At 45.6% G+C, this 19,247-nt stretch overlaps 2 protein-coding genes across 10 annotated transcripts in view; one reads left to right on the top strand and one right to left on the bottom strand.

Moving 5' to 3' along the window:
• DNAH11 (dynein axonemal heavy chain 11) overlaps positions 1-8,637 on the top strand; it is a 313,899-nt gene extending 305,262 nt beyond the window's left edge. The window contains 5 exon segments of the mRNA XM_019928507.3: positions 204-386; positions 466-581; positions 6,610-6,722; positions 7,153-7,293; positions 8,292-8,637. Coding sequence (XP_019784066.2) covers positions 204-386; positions 466-581; positions 6,610-6,722; positions 7,153-7,293; positions 8,292-8,539 — 801 coding nt within the window. The 3' untranslated portion in view covers positions 8,540-8,637.
• Positions 8,198-19,247, bottom strand: part of CDCA7L (cell division cycle associated 7 like) — a 52,794-nt gene continuing 41,744 nt past the window's right edge. For 3 of the 9 annotated variants that reach the window (XM_019928447.3, XM_073809639.1, XM_073809638.1), the window contains exons 3-10: positions 18,708-18,845; positions 15,198-15,572; positions 13,505-13,576; positions 13,220-13,390; positions 12,341-12,466; positions 11,261-11,629; positions 10,103-10,239; positions 8,198-9,586 (exon numbers count right to left, since the gene is read on the bottom strand). In XM_019928447.3, the coding sequence (XP_019784006.2) occupies positions 9,556-9,586; positions 10,103-10,239; positions 11,261-11,629; positions 12,341-12,466; positions 13,220-13,390; positions 13,505-13,576; positions 15,198-15,572; positions 18,708-18,845 (1,419 nt within the window). In that variant the 3' untranslated portion in view covers positions 8,198-9,555. The remainder of the gene's footprint in view (positions 9,587-10,102; positions 10,240-11,260; positions 11,630-12,340; positions 12,467-13,219; positions 13,391-13,504; positions 13,577-15,197; positions 15,573-18,707; positions 18,846-19,247) is intronic. The other 6 variants (XM_019928453.3, XM_019928494.3, XM_019928487.3 and 3 more) reach the window with 6 other exon arrangements.

Raw genomic sequence — 19,247 nt, 5'->3', positions numbered from 1 at the left:
ATTGAGGGAGTTGGCGGTGCCACTCTGCCCCCCTCCTGGGAGTTAGTAGGCATCTTTTAAACTCATGAGCAAGCATCTTTGGGAGTTGTATGATACAGTCTTAGACTTAAAAAAAAAAAAAAAAAAAAAAGAGGCTATATAGTCACCATGACCAAAAATGAAATAGAAAGGAGCTAAATCTTTGTGTTTGTTAATGATTTAAGGTTAAGAATGTCTTGGATGACATTTTGGAGAAACTTCCAGAAGAGTTCAACATGGCAGAGATAATGCACAAAAACCCAGACAGAAGCCCCTATGTCCTTGTCTGCTTCCAAGAATGTGAGAGGATGAATATTCTCCTTCGGGAAATCCGGGTGTCACTTCAACAATTAGACCTTGGATTGAAGGTAAGTTTAAATGTGAGACTAGAGCAGCCTTCTTCACATTAAACGATACTCACTATGTGGCCTTTTTTCTCCCTGCAAGGGGGAGCTGACGCTGTGTCCTGACATGGAAGCCCAGCAGTCTGCGCTGAGTCACGATGCAGTACCAGAAAGCTGGAGCAAACTGGCGTACCCGTCTACTTACGGCCTGGCCCTGTGGTAAGTGCCCCACCCCTGCTGCTGCCAGCCATCACCAGCCTCACGGCTGGTTTGGTGTTCGGAATTATGCCTCATAGGAACCATGAAAAATGTACTTTGTGATTGTATTCAGCCATAACTGTGCAAACCACCACCAGTTTCACTTGAGTGAAAGGCAAAAATCAATTAGAGGTCAGGCTCAGAGCAAGATTCGAATTCTGCTTCTCACTGAATAGCTATCTGATCTAGGACAAAATACCTGACCTCTGTGTTTCAGTTTTTCATCTGAAAAATGTGGAGAACAGAATTCCCTCCCTGAATGGATCAGATTTAAATGGCCACGGGAGGCACCCTTAAGTTTACCCTCACATCATGTTATACCCTTATTTTCGAAGCCAGTGATTACTAATGCCATTTCACAGCGAACTCCTAAAGTGGTACGCGGTAAACCAGACTGCCTTCAATTTGGGGGTGTGACCGCAGTGACGTGCCGCAAAGCCAGGGACAGAAATTCACAGCTCCCTGAAAGCCAGTGTTGTCTCCAACCACAACTTGGCCTTGGTAGTCAGCACCAGAAGTTTCACAAGGCTGGCTCTATTCTTGGCTTTTCCACATGGACATTCTTTCTTTCTTCTCACCTTCCTAAATTTTTCTTCCACGAACCAGAATGCTACGCTCATCCTTAAACTGGAAGGTCCCATTAGAATTCCAAGTGACCGCACGTTGGAACTGCCCCCGCCAGGCACGCAGGGGTTTGCTGGGGGTGGGGGGGTGCAGGGTGTGTGTGTGCAAACCCAGCGAAGGTGCCCTGTGGAAATGCCACAGATGGCAGCAAAGCATCACAGCAGGGAAGAGTGAGCAAAGCCTCTCAATGGATTTCTGTTAATGCTATGAATATCTAAACTCAGATTTTATATTTCCAATCAAAAAAAGGATTTATATTTACACTTAAATTTTATAGCAATAACTTTAGACTTATCTCCACCGTCTTATTTTGTGCTTCCTAAATTCTATATTTTTCTTAGCTGCTTCTTTTCCAAACTTTTCTGACTTCTGTTGGTTTAAGTTTTCTTTATCCCATGTTTATCCCTGTACAGTTCCTATTATTTTAGGAAGACTCTTGATGTTGCAACGTAAACACTTTCGTTGTTTCTAACGCAACGTAAAGTCAATACTTTTTCCTTTAGACGTTTTAAGCTCCTCCTGATCTGGAACTGTAGTTCAACTTTAGTTTAATCCACAGTACTTTTGTTTTGTTTACAGTCGGCGATTATTATTATTTTTTTTTTTTTGCGGTATGCGGGCCTCTCACTGTTGTGGCCTCTCCCGTTGCGGAGCACAGGCTCCAGACGCACAGGCTCAGTGACCATGGCTCACGGGCCCAGCTGCTCCACGGCATGTGGGATCTTCCCGGACCGGGGCACGAACCCGTGTCCCCTGCATCAGCAGGCAGACTGTCAACCACTGCGCCACCGGGGAAGCCCCAGTCGGCGATTATTTTTGCTTAGTAACACGTATAGATTTCTTTGTTCATTGTTGCTTTTTTTTTCTTTTCTGTACTTTGATTTCCAAATAAGCTCTCCTACTCCAAATGATGTGGGTAGAACTGGTATTAATATCTCCACTTGACAGACGACTGAGACAGATTTCATGTTTCTCCCAAGACAATCCAAGTATTAATTCTTCTATATAAGTGATTTATAGATAAGTAATTTGTATACATGACAAATAGAGAAGGAAAACCATTTAAACTTTTGTCATGAGATTCTTCAAGACTTATTTTTGCTGTTGACAGACTGTCCCTTGGGAATGTTTTTAGGATGCTTTTGTCCAGGTCATTTGCAAAGATGGCCTGTGGTGAATTTGACGTATGTTTGAGAAAACGCAGTTATAAAACTCTTGTGGTATGGAATATAGATCATTCAGAAAAATGATGTTAAAAGTATACAACATTATATTTGACCTGTGTCACCTGTAGAGAGTTGCCATAGTTCAGCTACTGCGCACTTGCAAAAATCATGTCAGATGACTTATTTTAAAGCCCAGTCACCTATGTTTTTTTTTCCTCACCACAAAGAGCATATCCAGAGACCATGCCATCAGCCATAGATATGGTAAGAATTGCCCTGCTGCATTATATTCACCAAAGCGATGTTCCCTGAGAGATGTTTGCAAAACTTCTGTATTTCTGTTGTATCTTTCTTTTCTTTCTCATCTTTTACGCCTTTGGCGTAAAATAATCCTAAAATAAAAGTGAGCCCCTTTCCAGTTGGCATAAATTCAGGAAGTAAAGTTCAGGCCACATTGGGGCCACGTGGTCAGCACTGAAAAAGGCAACGAGGAAAGGAAAGAAACTGGGCTTGAGGTTCTCTGAGCTGCTGAATCAAGCATGACTTGAGTCAGATTTTCTCTGGAACCTTCAGTTATAGAATGGCAAAAATGCCACTCATCACTGAAACAACAAGCAGCGGCAGCATAGATGCTGTGCACACCTCACCTGGGGCTCCTCTGTCCTGGATCCCCTCTTCATTGCCCTAAAGGAGGAAGTACACGGCAGGCTTCCAGTGTACGTGGTGGGGAGTAGATGGTATTGTGTCTGAATTCTCTTTACTGCCCTCTCACTCGATTAATGGTCTACCTGTATGTAGAATTCTAGATACGATTATTTTCTCTCAGAACTTCAGTGTTATAACTGCATTGTCTTCTGGCGTTTATTGCGGCTAGTGAGTCTGTTCATAAATACCTGTCATTCCTTCACAACTAAGTTACTGTCTCTGGGAGGCTTTTAAAAATTTTTTTCTCTTGACCCTTAATGTATTAATATTGTGTAATCAATGCTCTGTAATTTTTACTGCTGTATTTAGGTATGGTCTTTTAAAAATGCATCTTACTTGGTACTGTGTGCTGTTACAAATGGGAGGCCACAGGTGTTTCCACCCTGTAAAATTCTTAGGCTTTCTTTCTCCAAATATTGCCCTTGCCATTCTCTTCACCTGCCTGAACTCGCATTATGTTCCATCTGTGTGTCCCCCCGTGTGTTCCGGGTGAGTGTGTCAGTTCTGGCTGATCTTCATTGTATCTTCAATTGTCTCCTGTTCTCTTGCCTACTGTTCCTCCCCTGAATTTTTAGCTTCATGTTGCTTATTTTGAGGGGAGGGGAAAGTACCTGACCTAGATTTTTAATTTATTTTTCTTAACATCTTTATTGGAGTATAATTGCTTTACAGTAGTGTGTTAGTTTCTGCTTAACAACAAAATGAATCAGTTCTATATATACATATGTTCCCATCTCTCTTCCCTCTTGCGTCTCCCTCCCTCCCTATCCCACCCCTCTAGGTGGTCACAAAGCACCGAGCTGATCTCCCTGTGCTATGCGCTATGCGGCTGCTTCCCACTAGCTATCTAGTTTACGTTTGGTAGTGTATATATGTCCATGCCTCTCTCTCACTTTGTCACAGCTTACCCTTCCCCCTCCCCGTATCCTCAAGTCCATTCTCTGGTAGGTATGTGTCTTTATTCCTGTCTTACCCCTAGGTTCTTCATGACATTTTTTTCCCTTAAATTCCATATATATGTGTTAGCATACGGTATTTGTCTCTCTCCTTCTTACTTACTTCACCCTGTATGACCGACTCTAGCTCTATCCACCTCATTACAAATAGCTCAATTTCGTTTCTTTTTATGGCTGAGTAATATTCCATTGTATATATGTGCCACGTCTTCTTTATCCATTCATCTGATGATGGACACTTAGGTTGTTTCCATCTCCAGGCTATTGTAAATAGAGCTGCAGTGAACATTTTGGTACATGACTCTTTTTGAATTATGGTTTTCTCAGGGTATATGCCCAGTAGTGGGATTGCTGGGATATATGGTAGTTCTATTTGTAGTTTTTTAAGGAACCTCCATACTGTTCTCCACAGTGGCTGATTCAGTTTACATTCCCACCAACAGTGCAAGAGGGTTCCCTTTTCACCACAGCCTCTCCAGCATTTATTGTTTATATATTTTTTGATGATGGCCATTCTGACTGGTGTGAGATGATATCTCATTGTAGTTTTGATTTGCATTTCTCTAATGATTAATGATGTTGAGCATTCTTTCATGTGTTTGTTGGCAGACTGTATATCTTCTTTGGAGAAATGTCTATTTAGATCTTCTGCCCATTTTTGGATTGGGTTGTTTGTTTTTTTGTTATTAAGCTGCATGAGCTGCTTATAAATTTTGGAGATTAATCCTTTGCCTGACCTAGTTTTGTAATTTTGTTTTTATGACTGCCACCCTTTTTCTTTCTCAAGTTTAACCAAGTGTGTTAAAAGTCTTGATTTCAGATTCCTCTTACTTTATTTTTTGGGTTCTCTATACCTTCCTGTTTATTGGATTTGCGAGTGGTTTTCCATGCCATATAATCAGTTGTCTTCATACTCAAATACAGTTTGGCTGGTTATAAAAGTGATTTTAGCCCATTCGTTGTCAGAGGACTTTGTAGGCCTCGTTCTATTCTGCTTAAATGCTGCTGTGGAGGTGTCTGAAGCTAACATAATTTTTTCCCCTTTATATAAAGTCTTTGTATTTTTTCTTGGCTGTCCAGAGGATTCTCTGTCTCCAGTCCACATTAAGATATATCTTAGTGTTGATTATTATGTGTCATATTTTCTTGCAACATATGTCCCTGATTATAATGATTCAAATTTGTAACTTAGGAAAACTCACATTTTCTAGAACTGTATTACTAAACGTGTGCTGTTTCATTCAGCATTCGTCCTATTTCTACTCTAACTCTTTAACTCCTTTTTTCCATTTCCTTTTGCTTTTTTTTTTTTTACTATTCTGCCTTATGCTGCTTACTTTGTGCTTTCATTTCTGTAATTCTTTTCTGAGATTTTTTCCAACTTAATTTCCTCACTTTTTCTTACCTTATCTGTTTAATGCATAATCTTGTTATACAATCACTCATTTTTAGAAAAACTTGTTGCTGCAGTGTTTACCCTCTTGTGACAACATTTTATCCTTGCTTTTCCTGTTCGTTGCCTTTCTTCTTTGTGGGATCTATCATGGAGTATGTTTTCCCTAAAACCAGCTATTTGAAAGAATTTAATATGGGGCAAGGCCCAGGGCCATGTTCTAACCTGGCAGGAATTTTCCTTGTGACCCAAGTTTAAAAAAAGCCTTTCCTCCTTCACGGCCCAATCTCAGACAGACGTTTCCTCCAAGTGGTGGTCTGTCGGGATGATTTCTCACTCAACCCTGCTTCCTTGGCAACTGTGAACGAAACAAGGTCCCAGGAAGTGTCAGTGCTACCTGCTGTGGCCCTCACCCTGGAGAACTGCTTTGCTGCCTTTTTCCCTGGGCTCTTTGCTCTGTGCTCCATTCCCCTACTGTTTTTAGCAGTCCTTCAACCTACATTTCAGTATCTCCTCATTTTATGAAAGTTCATTTTTCCTTAGCTTCTGTGAGCTGGCTTCCTCACAGGTAAATTTTAGATACTTCCTACCTGGCCTAATAGCTGTGCCCACGGGATGAGAGAACCTGTGTAAAAACAGCAGTTTCTCACACCACAGGCTTTGGATGGATGGAAGATGGTTGGTTCCCTTAGTAGCATTTCCTTTCCTGCTTTCAGGTAATTACTGCACGTGGGAAGGCTAATGTCACGTTTTACTGCCCCTGCCTTTCCTGGCAACCTTCCCCTCGCCATCCTTAGACACACGGTGGGGTGCTCTTTCCCTTGTGTCCCTGTGTACCTCCGTGTTGGCATCTGTCAGCCCGGATCATACACAGATCACTGGGCGGATCTAAATAAAATAGTGGTTGCATAAACGGAGGCAAATTTTTCGGTCACGTTTCCCAGTGTTTCTTGTCCCCAATCTCAACGGGACATATAATCTAGCCCTTTAAAGGGACAGTGTTCTGCAAATCGTCAGCTAACGATTTCACTGGTTATCAGTTGTGGACCTCTCTACCACCACTCTTCACCCCACGGACTCTAATCTTACTGAAAAACTTTATTACCAAAAAGCAAGTCTGTGTCTTCTTACCTTCTACTCACCAGGTTTAATGACCTCCTCTTGCGATGTCGGGAACTGGATACCTGGACACAAGATCTCGCCCTTCCGGCTGTGGTGTGGCTTTCTGGCTTCTTCAACCCTCAGTCCTTCTTAACCGGTAAGGGCTGGGGCAGGGCGGCCCCTGATGCTGACAGAGTCACACCCCCTAGCAGAACCCCAGCCACTCCCCCTGCCCTGGCCACTACAGAGGAAACAAAACGCCCGGCAGGACAGGAGCAGCTGAGAGAGGTGGGATGGGGTTCACCCCGGTAAACGTTTCCCGTCACGGGCGGCCCGGTCTCTCACATCGGTTCCACTCTGGCACGGCAGAGCACAAGCCAAATGGGTATAGCCGTGCCAGTGAAACTCCGTCCACCAAAGCAGGGAGGTGGTCCTGCTCTAGTGCAGCCACGTGGAACGCCCAAGAACACCCCGTGGGCCCAAAGCACGCCTCACTCAGGGAGATGCTCAGCTTAGACGGGTGGCTCCCGGGACCCTTCTGTCTGTGGCTTTAACCTACTCCATTCCTGTCCGTCCTCCTCCCAAAGCAATCATGCAGACCACGGCTCGAAGAAACGAGTGGCCGCTGGATAAAATGTGCTTGACTGTTGAGGTTACCAAAAAAACGAAGGAGGATTATGGGCACCCCCCCAGGGAAGGCGCATACCTCCACGGGCTCCTCATGGAAGGTAAGATGTCCCAAAGAGTGAACCTTTCTCACTCAGCTTCAAGTTGGTATTTGTCCTTTGTTTATTCCATTGCTCAGCACTCACTCACACTGGTGGTTATTTACTTCGTTTCCGGCTTTCGAACAAGTTAAATGCTAAGATAGGTAGATAGGATGTGTGTCCAATGTGAGCCAAATTTTAAGGCCATGGCTATCACTTAAAGACCTATACACTGAATTTACTTTGCTTTTGAATCAGTACAAAACTCTTTCTTCTCCTTTTTAAAAAACTGTTTAACTTCACCCTTGTGGTAAAATACCATCTCTCTAAGCCTGTAAGATGCCAATGCATATTGTGAATCTCTGGGCAAAGGGGTAGAATATGCAGTAGCTTCCAAGTTTATTCACCCATGCATTTATCTTATCTTGTAGACCGCTTCCTCTTACCTTAAAGGGCACTTGGAGAAATGCTTTCCAAGTCTCTGCCAAGATGCTCCTTTTTCACTTTCAACATCTGAACACGTGTGGCATGTGCTTTAAAGGCGGGGTAGGTGGTATAAACAACAAGTGACCTGAACTTAGACGAAGAAAAGAATGTGCAGTGGGGAGGGAATGTGGTGAGTTGGACACGTCTTATACTGACCATAAGCATATGCAGATGCACTTCTTTAAAGGAAGGACAAACTAGTTTGCTTTACTGCATCTGTGATTCTCTCTCACGGAATCTGTTTTCATGTAGGTAAGGTTTACACCTTTTAAATTCAGATCATTTAGTTTACTGTTCACAGGAGAGAGTTCAGGCATTAGCACAGGAGCAAGAAGAGTCTGTGCTTACAGTGTATGCGTGGCCCCTGGGCAGCAAGTACCCTCATCTCCCTCCCATCTCAGTCATGGGCCAGCTCGCTAAGGAAGCCACTGATGAGGAGTGAAGTGACAAAACCGGAACGTTTATTGCCTACAACAAACAGAGGCTCAGTACCAACATACAGCACGGTTGTAACCCTTGGGTTTATGCTGTAGGTGCCAGATGGGACAGCCAGTCAGGAGCCATCGTGGACGCCTACCTCAAGGAGTTAAGGTCTGCAATGCCAGTCATCTTTGCAAAAGCCATACCCGCGGACAGACAGGAAACCCAACACACCTACGAGTGCCCTGTGTACAAAACCAAAACGAGGGGCCCCAACCGTGTCTGGACCTTCAGGTTGAAGAGCAAAGAAAAGGCGGCCAAATGGGTCCTGGCAGGCGTGGCCCTCCTGCTGGAGGCGTAACAACGGCCCTTGCAGAGGGGCTTCTATTCCTCCCACCGGAGCACCGCGGAGATGTCCTTGTTCCCGCACGGTCGTTTATCCTACTGAGAGGCATAAAACAGAGTCCAGCTTATGTACCTTTTAAGTAACTAACTTAGCATTCGTTGTTTTTAAACAAACACCATCTTTGAAAAGTAAAGAAGGGGGACAAAAAGAAGCAAATGTAGAAAAAAAGATGGGAACCCTACTGAAAATGTTCATTTTTAGCTCTCCCCAGCCTTCCTGCAACACAAAAAAAGAGTACAGTATAGATCACATTTTCATCAACATTCCACTGAACCTCCAAAACAAACAATATGGTTGGAAGTCTGCTCCCGGTCCATACACGCGGGAGCCTAGTTCTTGTAGATAAACAAAAAGTATTAGCCTTTATATTCTCTTAAAATATAGAAGCCACTGGCCCCAGGCAGCCGCTCCTCCTGGCCAGCAGCCCTCCAGTGTCCAGAATGTGACTGACAGTCCACTTTTTGTTCAAGTGTTAACAAAAATAAAACTCAAGATCTACAGGTAATTGCACCTTCTAATTTAGGGGAACATTTTCAATATAAATTTCCAATGACCCAGAGCAGCTTAAACTATGGTCACTTGTGATAAGGTAAACTTAAAGGGGACGTAACCCGTCACAAGCTGGCCTCCAGGGACTGCTTTGGGAGGTAAAAGATCAAGGCAACAAAGGCAAGAGCTGCTTACACGATGTTTTCTCTGGGGTAACTCTACCCCCCCATCTAAACTATGTTTTTTAAATCAGCTGCAGATGCTTTTAACAATTCAATCTATAAACAGGCCTGCGTATACATGTATGTCGATTCCTCTCTCGTCTTCCTGAGAAATCTTTTGAAGTATATAAACAATCTTTAAAAAAAAATAGTATTTAGATCTACAAAGAATTTCTGTATACAAACACAACCATAAGAAATCTTAGGCACAAATGGCATGTCTTGTCGGAGTCCTCCATGGTGAGCTGGCTGGTTCTTCTCTTAGTTGTCTTTTACCAGCTGCTTTTGTAAGCTGAGAAAAAATGGGACGCATTAGTGGGACGGAGGCACGAGCACAGCGGCATCCTAGGTTAGAGGCTCAACCATCCCCTGGAGTACCAAGCCCGAACCGGCTCTCCTGTCACCAGCTCAGGCCCGACTCCTCACGCACACACAGTGGTGCGGGCCGGCCCCCAGGGCCACTCGCCTGACTCCTGCGTCCCTACAAGCAGCCTCCTCGTCCGAGCGCACGGGACCCAAGCCTCCCCTCTCCTTAGGGCTGCCTTGGGCCTTCACAGCTTTCCCTCAGCCTGCCTTGTAGACTCTTTACTGTTGGAGGCAGTCAGGGGGAAATTCTAGCAAAGGAGGGAACTTCCCGATAGGGAAAATACCAGTCCCAAGCTTGCCCAATGCAAAGAGACACAGGACGACTGGCACTCGATGTGGTTTCTAAGAAGCAACTGAAACAAGGCAACCCCGTACCTGCCTAGAGGGTCTCCCCGGCTGCACCCGGGCATTACAACCTCTGTTTTTGATTTGTGAGGCTTACCTCTCCAGATATTCCTTAACGTTATTATAACCGTAAAACTTGGCCAGATGAATGAGGATGCCTGTGGCACAGCGACCATCACGCTTCCGACAGTAACTGCAATTGCAGATGCCCCGGCAGGGAGGACACACCCAACCCTAGGGAAGCAATGGCAGCAGGAATGCCCCCGTTATCAACAGGCTCTCCCCGCAAGATGAGCTTCTGATTGAGCCTGGATCACTCAGCCTCTCCACCAATCTTTAATCACGTGAGACTCTTCAGATAATCCTTCACCCTGTGACAGGTACTAATGTCTCCTTCCCCTGGCATGTTTCAAAAAGGTCCAGAAAGGTTGATCACCCCAGATCACGCATGCAGAAACACTGAAGCGTGTTGGTTTTAAACAGGACCAGGTGCATAGTTAGTAGACGTATGTTCAAAAAGTTTTGGAGAATTTCAGGTATCAGAGCAAGTGCAGGGCCCCTTACAACTTCACAGGTCACACGCCCAGGAGGTCGGCCCTGCTTCTGAGAGCATAGGGATTCTCAAATCACTCAACCTGAGTAGCAGTTTACATTCACCTGCAAACTCGGGACAGTCTATTTACCCCCATGACTGCTGCATAAGAGGTCTTGCAGCAGTTAAGAGCACAGGCTCTGGAGCCAGACTGCCCAGGTTCAAGGGCATACACACTAACCATCATACTATGTATTATCTCATTTTACAGAGAGAACCAAGGTGTTGGGAGGCTAAAAGAATAACAACTGAAATAAACTGCACTAACAGACGTGAAATCTCAGAGCAGTGCAGGTGCGCACAGAAAGCACCCTACACCACGGTATACCCACCCCCTGGGCCTGGCCCCGGCAAATCCAAGGTAAAGGACGCTGCTGGAGGAAAGGGACACAGGCTCGCCTGTACAAACCCTAACTCTAAGAAAGCTTGCCTCTGACCCTGGAAAGCGAAACGCACTCTCTTCTCCAGTCCTATCTGGGGCAGGAAACTCTACTTTTCATTGCTGCCAGTCTCAAGAGGCAGAATGAAAAGGAGGGTGGTGAGGGGGGTCTACAAAACCCAGAGCTCTGCAGCTGCAGGTACCCGATAGAGGGCCCAGGAGCCCCGTCCTCAGCTTGCTCCCCTCACTGATACAACTCAGGCCGAGGCGAGCACTGTGCCTACCGGGTCCAGCAGCGCCGATCGCACGTCCTCCCCGTAGCGATTCCGCAGGCAAGGCCCACAAAACTGTCCTCGCACCCCGCCGCAGCTCTGGTTCCGACACACCGTCTTGGTGTCAATGGTTTTCTGCCGACACTGGTGGCAAGTGTTACCCTGAGGCGGAAGGCGGTGGGTGGTGAACATGGGATTTGGAGGGGGAGGCCCATGAGGCCACACGGATATCCTAAGTGCACAAAGCAGCCCTGCCTCTCCCCCAGAATCGAGCAGTGCTGTTTCTCTGGTACAAACACTGGCACTCTCTGGCAGCCTGTAAGCACTTTTACTTCTGGGGCCAGAGGAGCCTCTTAGGGCAGATGAGACTGAGCCGGGAACCTGGAAGAAATGAAATGATCAGCTGGACAGAAATGATGGGAGAGACCAGAGCCCACAGGGGTGACAGGTGACTGAGTGATAAGCCCTGGGCAGCATCGCACGGCTCCCACCCAGTTCCTAGCAATCCGGTTACGTTCGGGATAAATCTCCTGGTTTTAAAACGCTGGCGATTCAATTGAAAACCTTTTAACAGTATTTAAGACACTGTCCCATTATCTAAAAAGGATGCGAAACGACACAAAGCCATCCTCTACATTACCATTCTAAAAAACTTAACACATTTCCTACCTACCAAAGATATTCTATCAAACTTTAGTTTCTATTGGTTATATAAAATATATATTATACGTACATTTTCAACAGTGTTAATACAGTGTTAATATTGGAAATATATTTCTGTTGGTTATAAAAGCATATTAGTTTTTTCAACGTTTAAAACATAAAAACTATTTAAAATATAACAATTACAACTGTGCTTTTCCAGACTACACCCCTGCCTCCCCCCACAGATAATGCATCCCCCAGAGAGACCTGTCTCCCCTTTCCCAGTTACAGCTGCTCCCACTCGGAGCCCACCTCTGCGCCCTGGGGAGACGGCACAAACGCGTAAGCCCAGATACAGTTTAAAACAAGGCAGGATTTCAAATACCAGTGCCTGGGACTCCCAGTATAAGTCACGATCATGTGAATTATTCATCAGATATACTTTACCAGAACTTTATCATAGATTTTATCTCGAACAGTTATGGCCACATTCTCCAAGTCCTCTTCAGTGATGTCCTCCACTGGCCGAAAAGAAGATATACGGCGACGTCGTCGATATCCCTGGCATCTCCCCTGCAGAACGAGCCAAAGCAGAACTGGGCATTAGATGGCTTGGGCGGTTAAAAACAAATTATAGACGTTTTAAGCTCCTCAGAGCTCTAGGACCATGCATGTTAACTATGTCCCTCTTCTATTTCCCTGAAATCATTCATACATTTTAGTCATTTGCTGAGCTCCTATCCTTAGTGCCAAGCCTCCCTGATAGCAAGGTGACACAGGACGATAAACCAGAAGCTCAGGGTTTCCCTGACCACTGAATGGTCACCTGCGGCAAGCTCTGTGAGGCCGGGGAAGTGAACCACACTGAACAGCCAAAGCCACAAATAGGAAGGGTCCAGAGTGTCTTGCTCTAGACTGAAAGCACTCCAAACTCCCCATTCCTAAACAGAAAGACCAGAGGCATCACTGTACTTGCCCACAAGCAAAACCACGAAGCCACCTGCTGCCGTTATCAGCCCTTTACAGCCTCCACTGGAGATGAAGCTGGGGTCCTAACCATTGCTCGGTTTAGAGGAAGGACCCGCTTCATGGCCTACAGCTTAGATCAAGCGCAAGCTTAGGCCCGGGGTTCTTTTCCGAGTGCGGTCCCAGGAGTACCCACAGCATCTGGGAACTTGGCTGAAATGCAACTTCTCAGCTGCTGCAGACCTACTGAGTCAGAACCTCAGCGCTCTCACCGAGCCCCAGAGGGCTGTGATGAACGCTCACGTGCGAGGACCGCTGGCTTAGACAAAGAAGCATTGGTTCATTATAGTCAGAAAATACCCCGCTTGTTGTCTTCCTTCTTCTGAAACTGTAAAACTCTTCTGCGAACTTGGCGGCCGACACGGTGAAGTTCTCCAGGGCGAACTTCTCGGGAGGCCGTGCGCTCCGGGCCGGGTTGGTGCGCCGTGTGATCTGTCCCTCTGAGAAGGCCCGCCTCACTGCTTTCTTCTTCTGCAGGTGAGAGCACAGACACACACAACTGGCTGCTTTCTGGAATGAAAGCCATCTAGCAACCGACTGTGTGCATGAGTACTGGAATCAATACATATAAGGAGTTCCACTTACAGAAGCTGAGTTCGGGGTTCGGAGCGGGAAGAAATCTGGCATTGAGTTCAATTCCGCCAATAACTGAGCAAGCTGAAGTTCAGAAGAAAGAAAGGATCGTGCATAAATATTGCCACGTCTACTTCATCTAACACGTTATCACAAGTCTTCCAGTTTGCAGCCATAAGAAACTTGTAGTTTACATAAGATCTCAGCAGTTGTTATTTTTTTAACCTCACATGTAAAGATTTTTATCTACGCAGGTGAGATGCTGATAGCATGAGAGGAATAAAATCTATGCCCGTTCGTTAGGTAGAAGAAGACACGATGAAAACTGTCCTGGAAGGTCCAAGGCCTGGAGCATGCGGTTAGAATCGTGACTGGGCTACTAACTCTCAGTGTGACCCTGGAACCTATCATTTTGCCCACCTGAATCAAGTTTCATCATGTTCACAACAGAAAAGGCCCAACTAGATCATTCCGGCAGTTATTCAGAGCTCCGAAACACTGATTCTTTAAGTTGGTTAATTTCTTATCAATAATTTCTGAAAATACTCCCAAATAAACACCTAAGAACACCAAATAACAGGCATTAACGTGCCAATCATACCATTAGGATTCCTTTTAGTTTTAGACTTACACAGAGGTATGGGTGTCACCCCTAAATCCTAAAATCATGAACATAATTCTTATTATTTTTTTTTTGCGGTACGCAGGCCTCTCACTGTTGTGGCCTCTCCCATTGCAGAGCACAGGCTCCAGACGCGCAGGCCCAGCAGCCATGGCTCACGGGCCCAGCCGCTCCACGGCATGTGGGATCTTCCCGGACCGGGGCACGAACCCGTGTCCCCTGCATCGGCAGGCGGACTCTCAACCACTGCACCACCGGGGAAGCCCTCATAGTTCTTATTTTAAAGACACAGAGAGATACGACGCTAAAAATTTCTCTTAACTGAGCACAAATATGTCTCTGGATAAATTATACCCCAAAGTAGGCTTTATATTTTCTTAAGCAACTTAATAGACATATAATAAGACTGCATATACAGTATCATTAAATTATGCTTTTTAAAAAGAAAATATTAAAGAAAAAAATATACTAAAATGCTAAAAGTGATGATGATTGGTATGATTTTTTTAAATTCTGTTGTGTATAAAATTATGAAGGAAACCACAGTTACTGACCACATACAGAAAAACCAAATACACAAAGATTTCACCTTGTTCCATTAATTATTCTGGTGAAAACGTTTTAAAGTGATTCAGAACTGCTCAGTTCCTTTTAATACCTAGACCCCTTTCATTCCTTTAGCTGATATCTTGACACTACAGCATCTAGGTTGAAAGCTGCCTGCCTGACCTGCACAAAGCAACTTCTAAGTGGGCTTCATGACACCCACGTTTACACACTGCTTCTTTCTGCTGGGAACAGGGCCTCTCATCTCCGTAAAATACCACTGCATATTTGCAACATAACTTGATCAACAGTAAATGGCGTTTAGTCCATGGCACTGTGGAGGGGGCTAAAAATGGTCCTGGGAGTCTCTGTTCCCAAACCAGAGCTAATCAGGTGATAACCGCTTGGGGTCCAAGAAAAGAGAAAGAACCCACAATGCCCAGAGCACACTTCCTGACCGAAGCCAAAGCAGCAGCAGCTGTGGGGACGCAGCCCTGGGAGCCCCAGCAGTGGCTGTCTTGGGCCGCGCGGCCTTACCATGGCTTTGTTCTCCTCGATGTTCATGGTCCTTTTCAGCAGGGCGTCTGAGCTCTCCTGGCCCTCGTCCCTGGAGTCGTCCTCAGACTCAGAGGCAGAATCTTCCCTTTCCTTCCTCTGTCTGCAGCTTGTCTTTCTTCCAAGAATTCCACTCTTACTGTCCTGTATGTGCGAGCCAGAAAACAACGGCTCAGGAGAACTGTTCTTACCGGCATTTTTTGCCGGTTTCTTGGTGGGGAACTGAAAGGCTACCCGAAGACCAATACTGCTTCTTCTCGGCCTGCTGCTTCTAGGTGGAGCCTCTTCTTCTTCATCTTCCTCTTCCTCACTCATGAAAGATGCTTTACCGTCATCACTGAGCTCTGACTCCACGAGCTAATGAAATGAGAGAAAGAACAAAGACAGTGCCTATAAACAAACCTTCAGAAAGACACACACTTAAAACCCCTCTGACAGTATTTTAGGGGAACAATGAATAGTTGAAAGCTCTCCCTTCCTATTGGTAGTTCCCTCTGAACTCTTCAGTTAAATGCGCAAGTACTTTGTAGATGAACAAAATCAAAGAGCAGGCTGCTACGTGCTCTGGCCCAGCCACACCCACCGGCAGACTGTGTTCTGTTCAGAGCATCAGGCTGGAAGCCAAACGCTGATGAGGTGGGCTCCTCCCCAGTGGACCACCCAAGCTGGCACACCTGGGAGCCCAGGAATATGGGAATAAAGAAAAGGGTGTGCATGACATCAGAGGTATCCTCAGGTAAAAATGGAGTGCTGAGTGAAAAATAAAGTACCATTCTGCCCTAACTAGCTGGAACACAACTCATGAGTAAGAGGGACAGGAGAGCTGACTTCATTTTAGTGCAGTGACCAAGGAGCAGGCAGATGACCTGCCTTCGGGGTCAGTGGCGGAACCTCATCCCCAGGATACACTGGGTCCTCACTCAAGGGAAGCCTCCTCCCCTTTCTGTAACCCGCAGCGCCATGGGGTGCAATCAGGCAGACAGCTCTGCAGGGCGGCTGCAGGCACCTGTTCAGTCAGCTCAAGCAACTCTCAGCCTCAGTTTTCAGTCTCCACTCGGCATAGGTCTCCAGCATCAAAACATAACTTGGTTTCACACGTGAGAACACAGTAAGAATGGAAGGCAACAGCAAGGGGACATCTCAGATGCAAAGGACTCTTAGCAACAGCAGAGATGGGTTTAAATACTGGGATTGAGGTCATCACCTGGCCTCTTCCCTTGACCACAGGCTGGACAGTGTAGCCTGGGCACCTCTGTCAGGGACTCAGGTTGTGAGGAGAGCTGAGAACAGCACCAGGAGCCGCCTGGGATTCAGTTAATGACTCTGCTTCTTCCTCGGTGACCACCCCCCCAAATTCCAGCTGGACTCAAGTTAAAAATAAAGCGGCGGGAGGGAAAAAAAAAAAGCAGACAGGGCTTCCCTGGTGGCTCAGTGGTTGAGAGTCTGCCTGCCGAGGCAGGGGACACGGGTTCGTGCCCCGGTCCGGGAAGATCCCACATGCCGCGGAGCGGCTGGGCCCGTGAGCCATGGCCACTGAGCCTGCGCGTCCGGAGCCTGTGCTCCGCAACGGGAGAGGCCACAACAGTGAGAGGCCCGCGTACCGCAAAAAAATTAAAAAAAAAAAGCAGACAACTTCCAAACCTTGATATATGTATCAATGCACAAAAAGCCAGGCAGAGAAATAAGACTGTACTGTACGGAGTTACCTATTTGTTTTAATATCCTGAACTCTCCACATTAGTAGCTTTGGAATTCCAAATAGTGGGCTGCAGAGGAATCTATGTTAGAGGACACTGTTGGAGAACTTCAGAGGAGTTCTCTCCCTTGACTGGCTTTATTCATTTATCATAATCGCCGTCTAGCCCCCGTCTCTTTACCAAGGCTGTGGAGTAGCGTACTACAAAGGACTGAAGTATGGAAAGAGTCACCAGTGGAGACTCCGACCTGAGAGCCAGCACCACGGCTGCGGCAGTTTCACGTCTGGCTACAAGACCACTGGACACCAACGTAGAGTCATACCCTATTGCCAGAAAGGTGGTCTCACCACTACTCACTAGTGTGGGCGGGAGGTTGGGTGAGGAGGCAACAAGGCTTGCTTTCTCACTGAATTTCAAAATAAATGTACCTGAGCTATGAGTTCTATCAGAGTCAACGTAACATGTCCCTAAATGTACAGATTTGGAAGAAAACCAAAAAAAAGGTGCTGGGGTAATTCACTTTCGCATGCTGGAAACAAATTCTTTGAATATCCCAACATTACTTAGCTAAAGAAGAGAAGATAAACAAGTCACTAAGAGTAGATGATACCCATCAGGGTTTGGAAGGATCTCTAGAGACCGGAGCCTTGCTGGCCAGAACACATGAACTGCCATGCAAATAACTTCTGTAAAGAAAGCCAAGGGGCGGGGGGCTGAGGCCGATAGGTTGGCACAGGTCTGTGTTGCTATTCACAGAAATAAATCACCATCAAGCAAGGCAGCCTACCATTAAGGCTTTCAGGCCTTAAGTCCCCCCAGGAAAAGGTGAAGGACAAAGCAACGCTACTGGTTACAGCTTCTTTAAACACCCACACAGGTTCCACGCCACGAGTGCTTCTCTGGGAGCTTCTGAACGTAATGAGGCTTAACCGCCCTATCCCTTATCTTGATACCAAAGAAGGAAGTGGTGTATTGATTTTATGAGATAAATGTATGCTACTTTCCAGTTAGTAAAAAACATTTTTATGCCTAAAAAAAAATCCAAAGGCTGTTCTTCAAAGTTACCCTGAGATTCAAATACTGGTCGGCAGTCAACTGGCCTAACTAAACACATGGACTAAAAAGAGATCAACCAACAAGTCTCTTGATGGCAAAGGGCTGAGGGCAGACTTCCCTTAGGAATCAGACAAGCCCAGGTCACCTTTATCATTAAAAAGCCTGTCGTGATCCAAATCAAGAATGCACAGACAAAACTCTAAGTTTGTACCACAGCTAAATTTCTGCCAAATCAACTCCAAACCTAATTACTTGGCGCACAACAGAAAATGACTTTCAGGAACTTGTTACTCTCAGACCCTCCTCTTTTCAGATAAAAGAGGTTCAAAAAAGTCTGAAATAAATTCTCTGATAAGGATAATAAGGGACGCCTGGGACGCATCCCCCCAGACTCCAAAGGCACCCAGGAAAGACAACTGGATTTTCTCTAAGAGCATAACGGACTGGTAGGCCAGGAATTCGCCTTAGAATAGCCGAGTTTACATTTAGCTAAGTGGCTTAGAAGATGGACACATAAGAAAAAGTAAAATCTTCATATTTTGTTAACTGGCTTATAAGATGAACACGTAAAAAACAGTAAAATCTTTCTTCATATTTTGTTAACTGGCTTATAAGATGAACATGTAAGAAAAAGTAAAACCTTTTCATGTGTAAAGTGGCTTCTTACAAGTAACAATACAATTCGGAACCAGGACTAAAAATATCACAACCCACCCTCCCTCACGTTGATAAATATTACCATTACTTCTGCGTTACTGTTAACATTCAGATCACTCTGTGTAAATCCTTCAAAATCTTCCGTCTCTGAGTCACTGTCCTCTCTAAAAATTCTCCTTAGCTCTTCTGTGAAGGTTGTGGACTGGAAACGCACATCCTGCTAAGTTAAAAACACATGTGTCATGGAGAAAGCAAGAAGAACAGAGGCTGGCAGGGGCTGGGGGCAAGGGCAGTCGCTGTTTAATGGGGACAGAGTTTCTGTGTGAGACGATGAAAACATTCTGGAAACAGATAATGGTGAAGGCCTCGAGACGCTGTGAATAACGCCTCTCAGTGTCTTGCACGCAGCACACTGGGACTTACCGCACTTAAAAATGGTTAAGATGGTAAATTTTATGTAGGTTTTACCACAATAAAAACACACGTGTATATATACATATTTTCCATAGTTTGCAGAAAGTTAGACCCACAAATTGAACAATTTCAAAAAACCAGAATGGCCGCAGCCTCCATCAGCTGGTGTCCCCCGGTAGGGGCTGATGGAATTCAGTTTCTCCCGCCG

The sequence above is a fragment of the Tursiops truncatus genome, chromosome 9 (assembly GCF_011762595.2).
Source record: "Tursiops truncatus isolate mTurTru1 chromosome 9, mTurTru1.mat.Y, whole genome shotgun sequence".
Classification (NCBI taxonomy): Eukaryota; Metazoa; Chordata; class Mammalia; order Artiodactyla; family Delphinidae; genus Tursiops; species Tursiops truncatus.
This window is presented reverse-complemented; position numbering and strand designations above follow the sequence as displayed.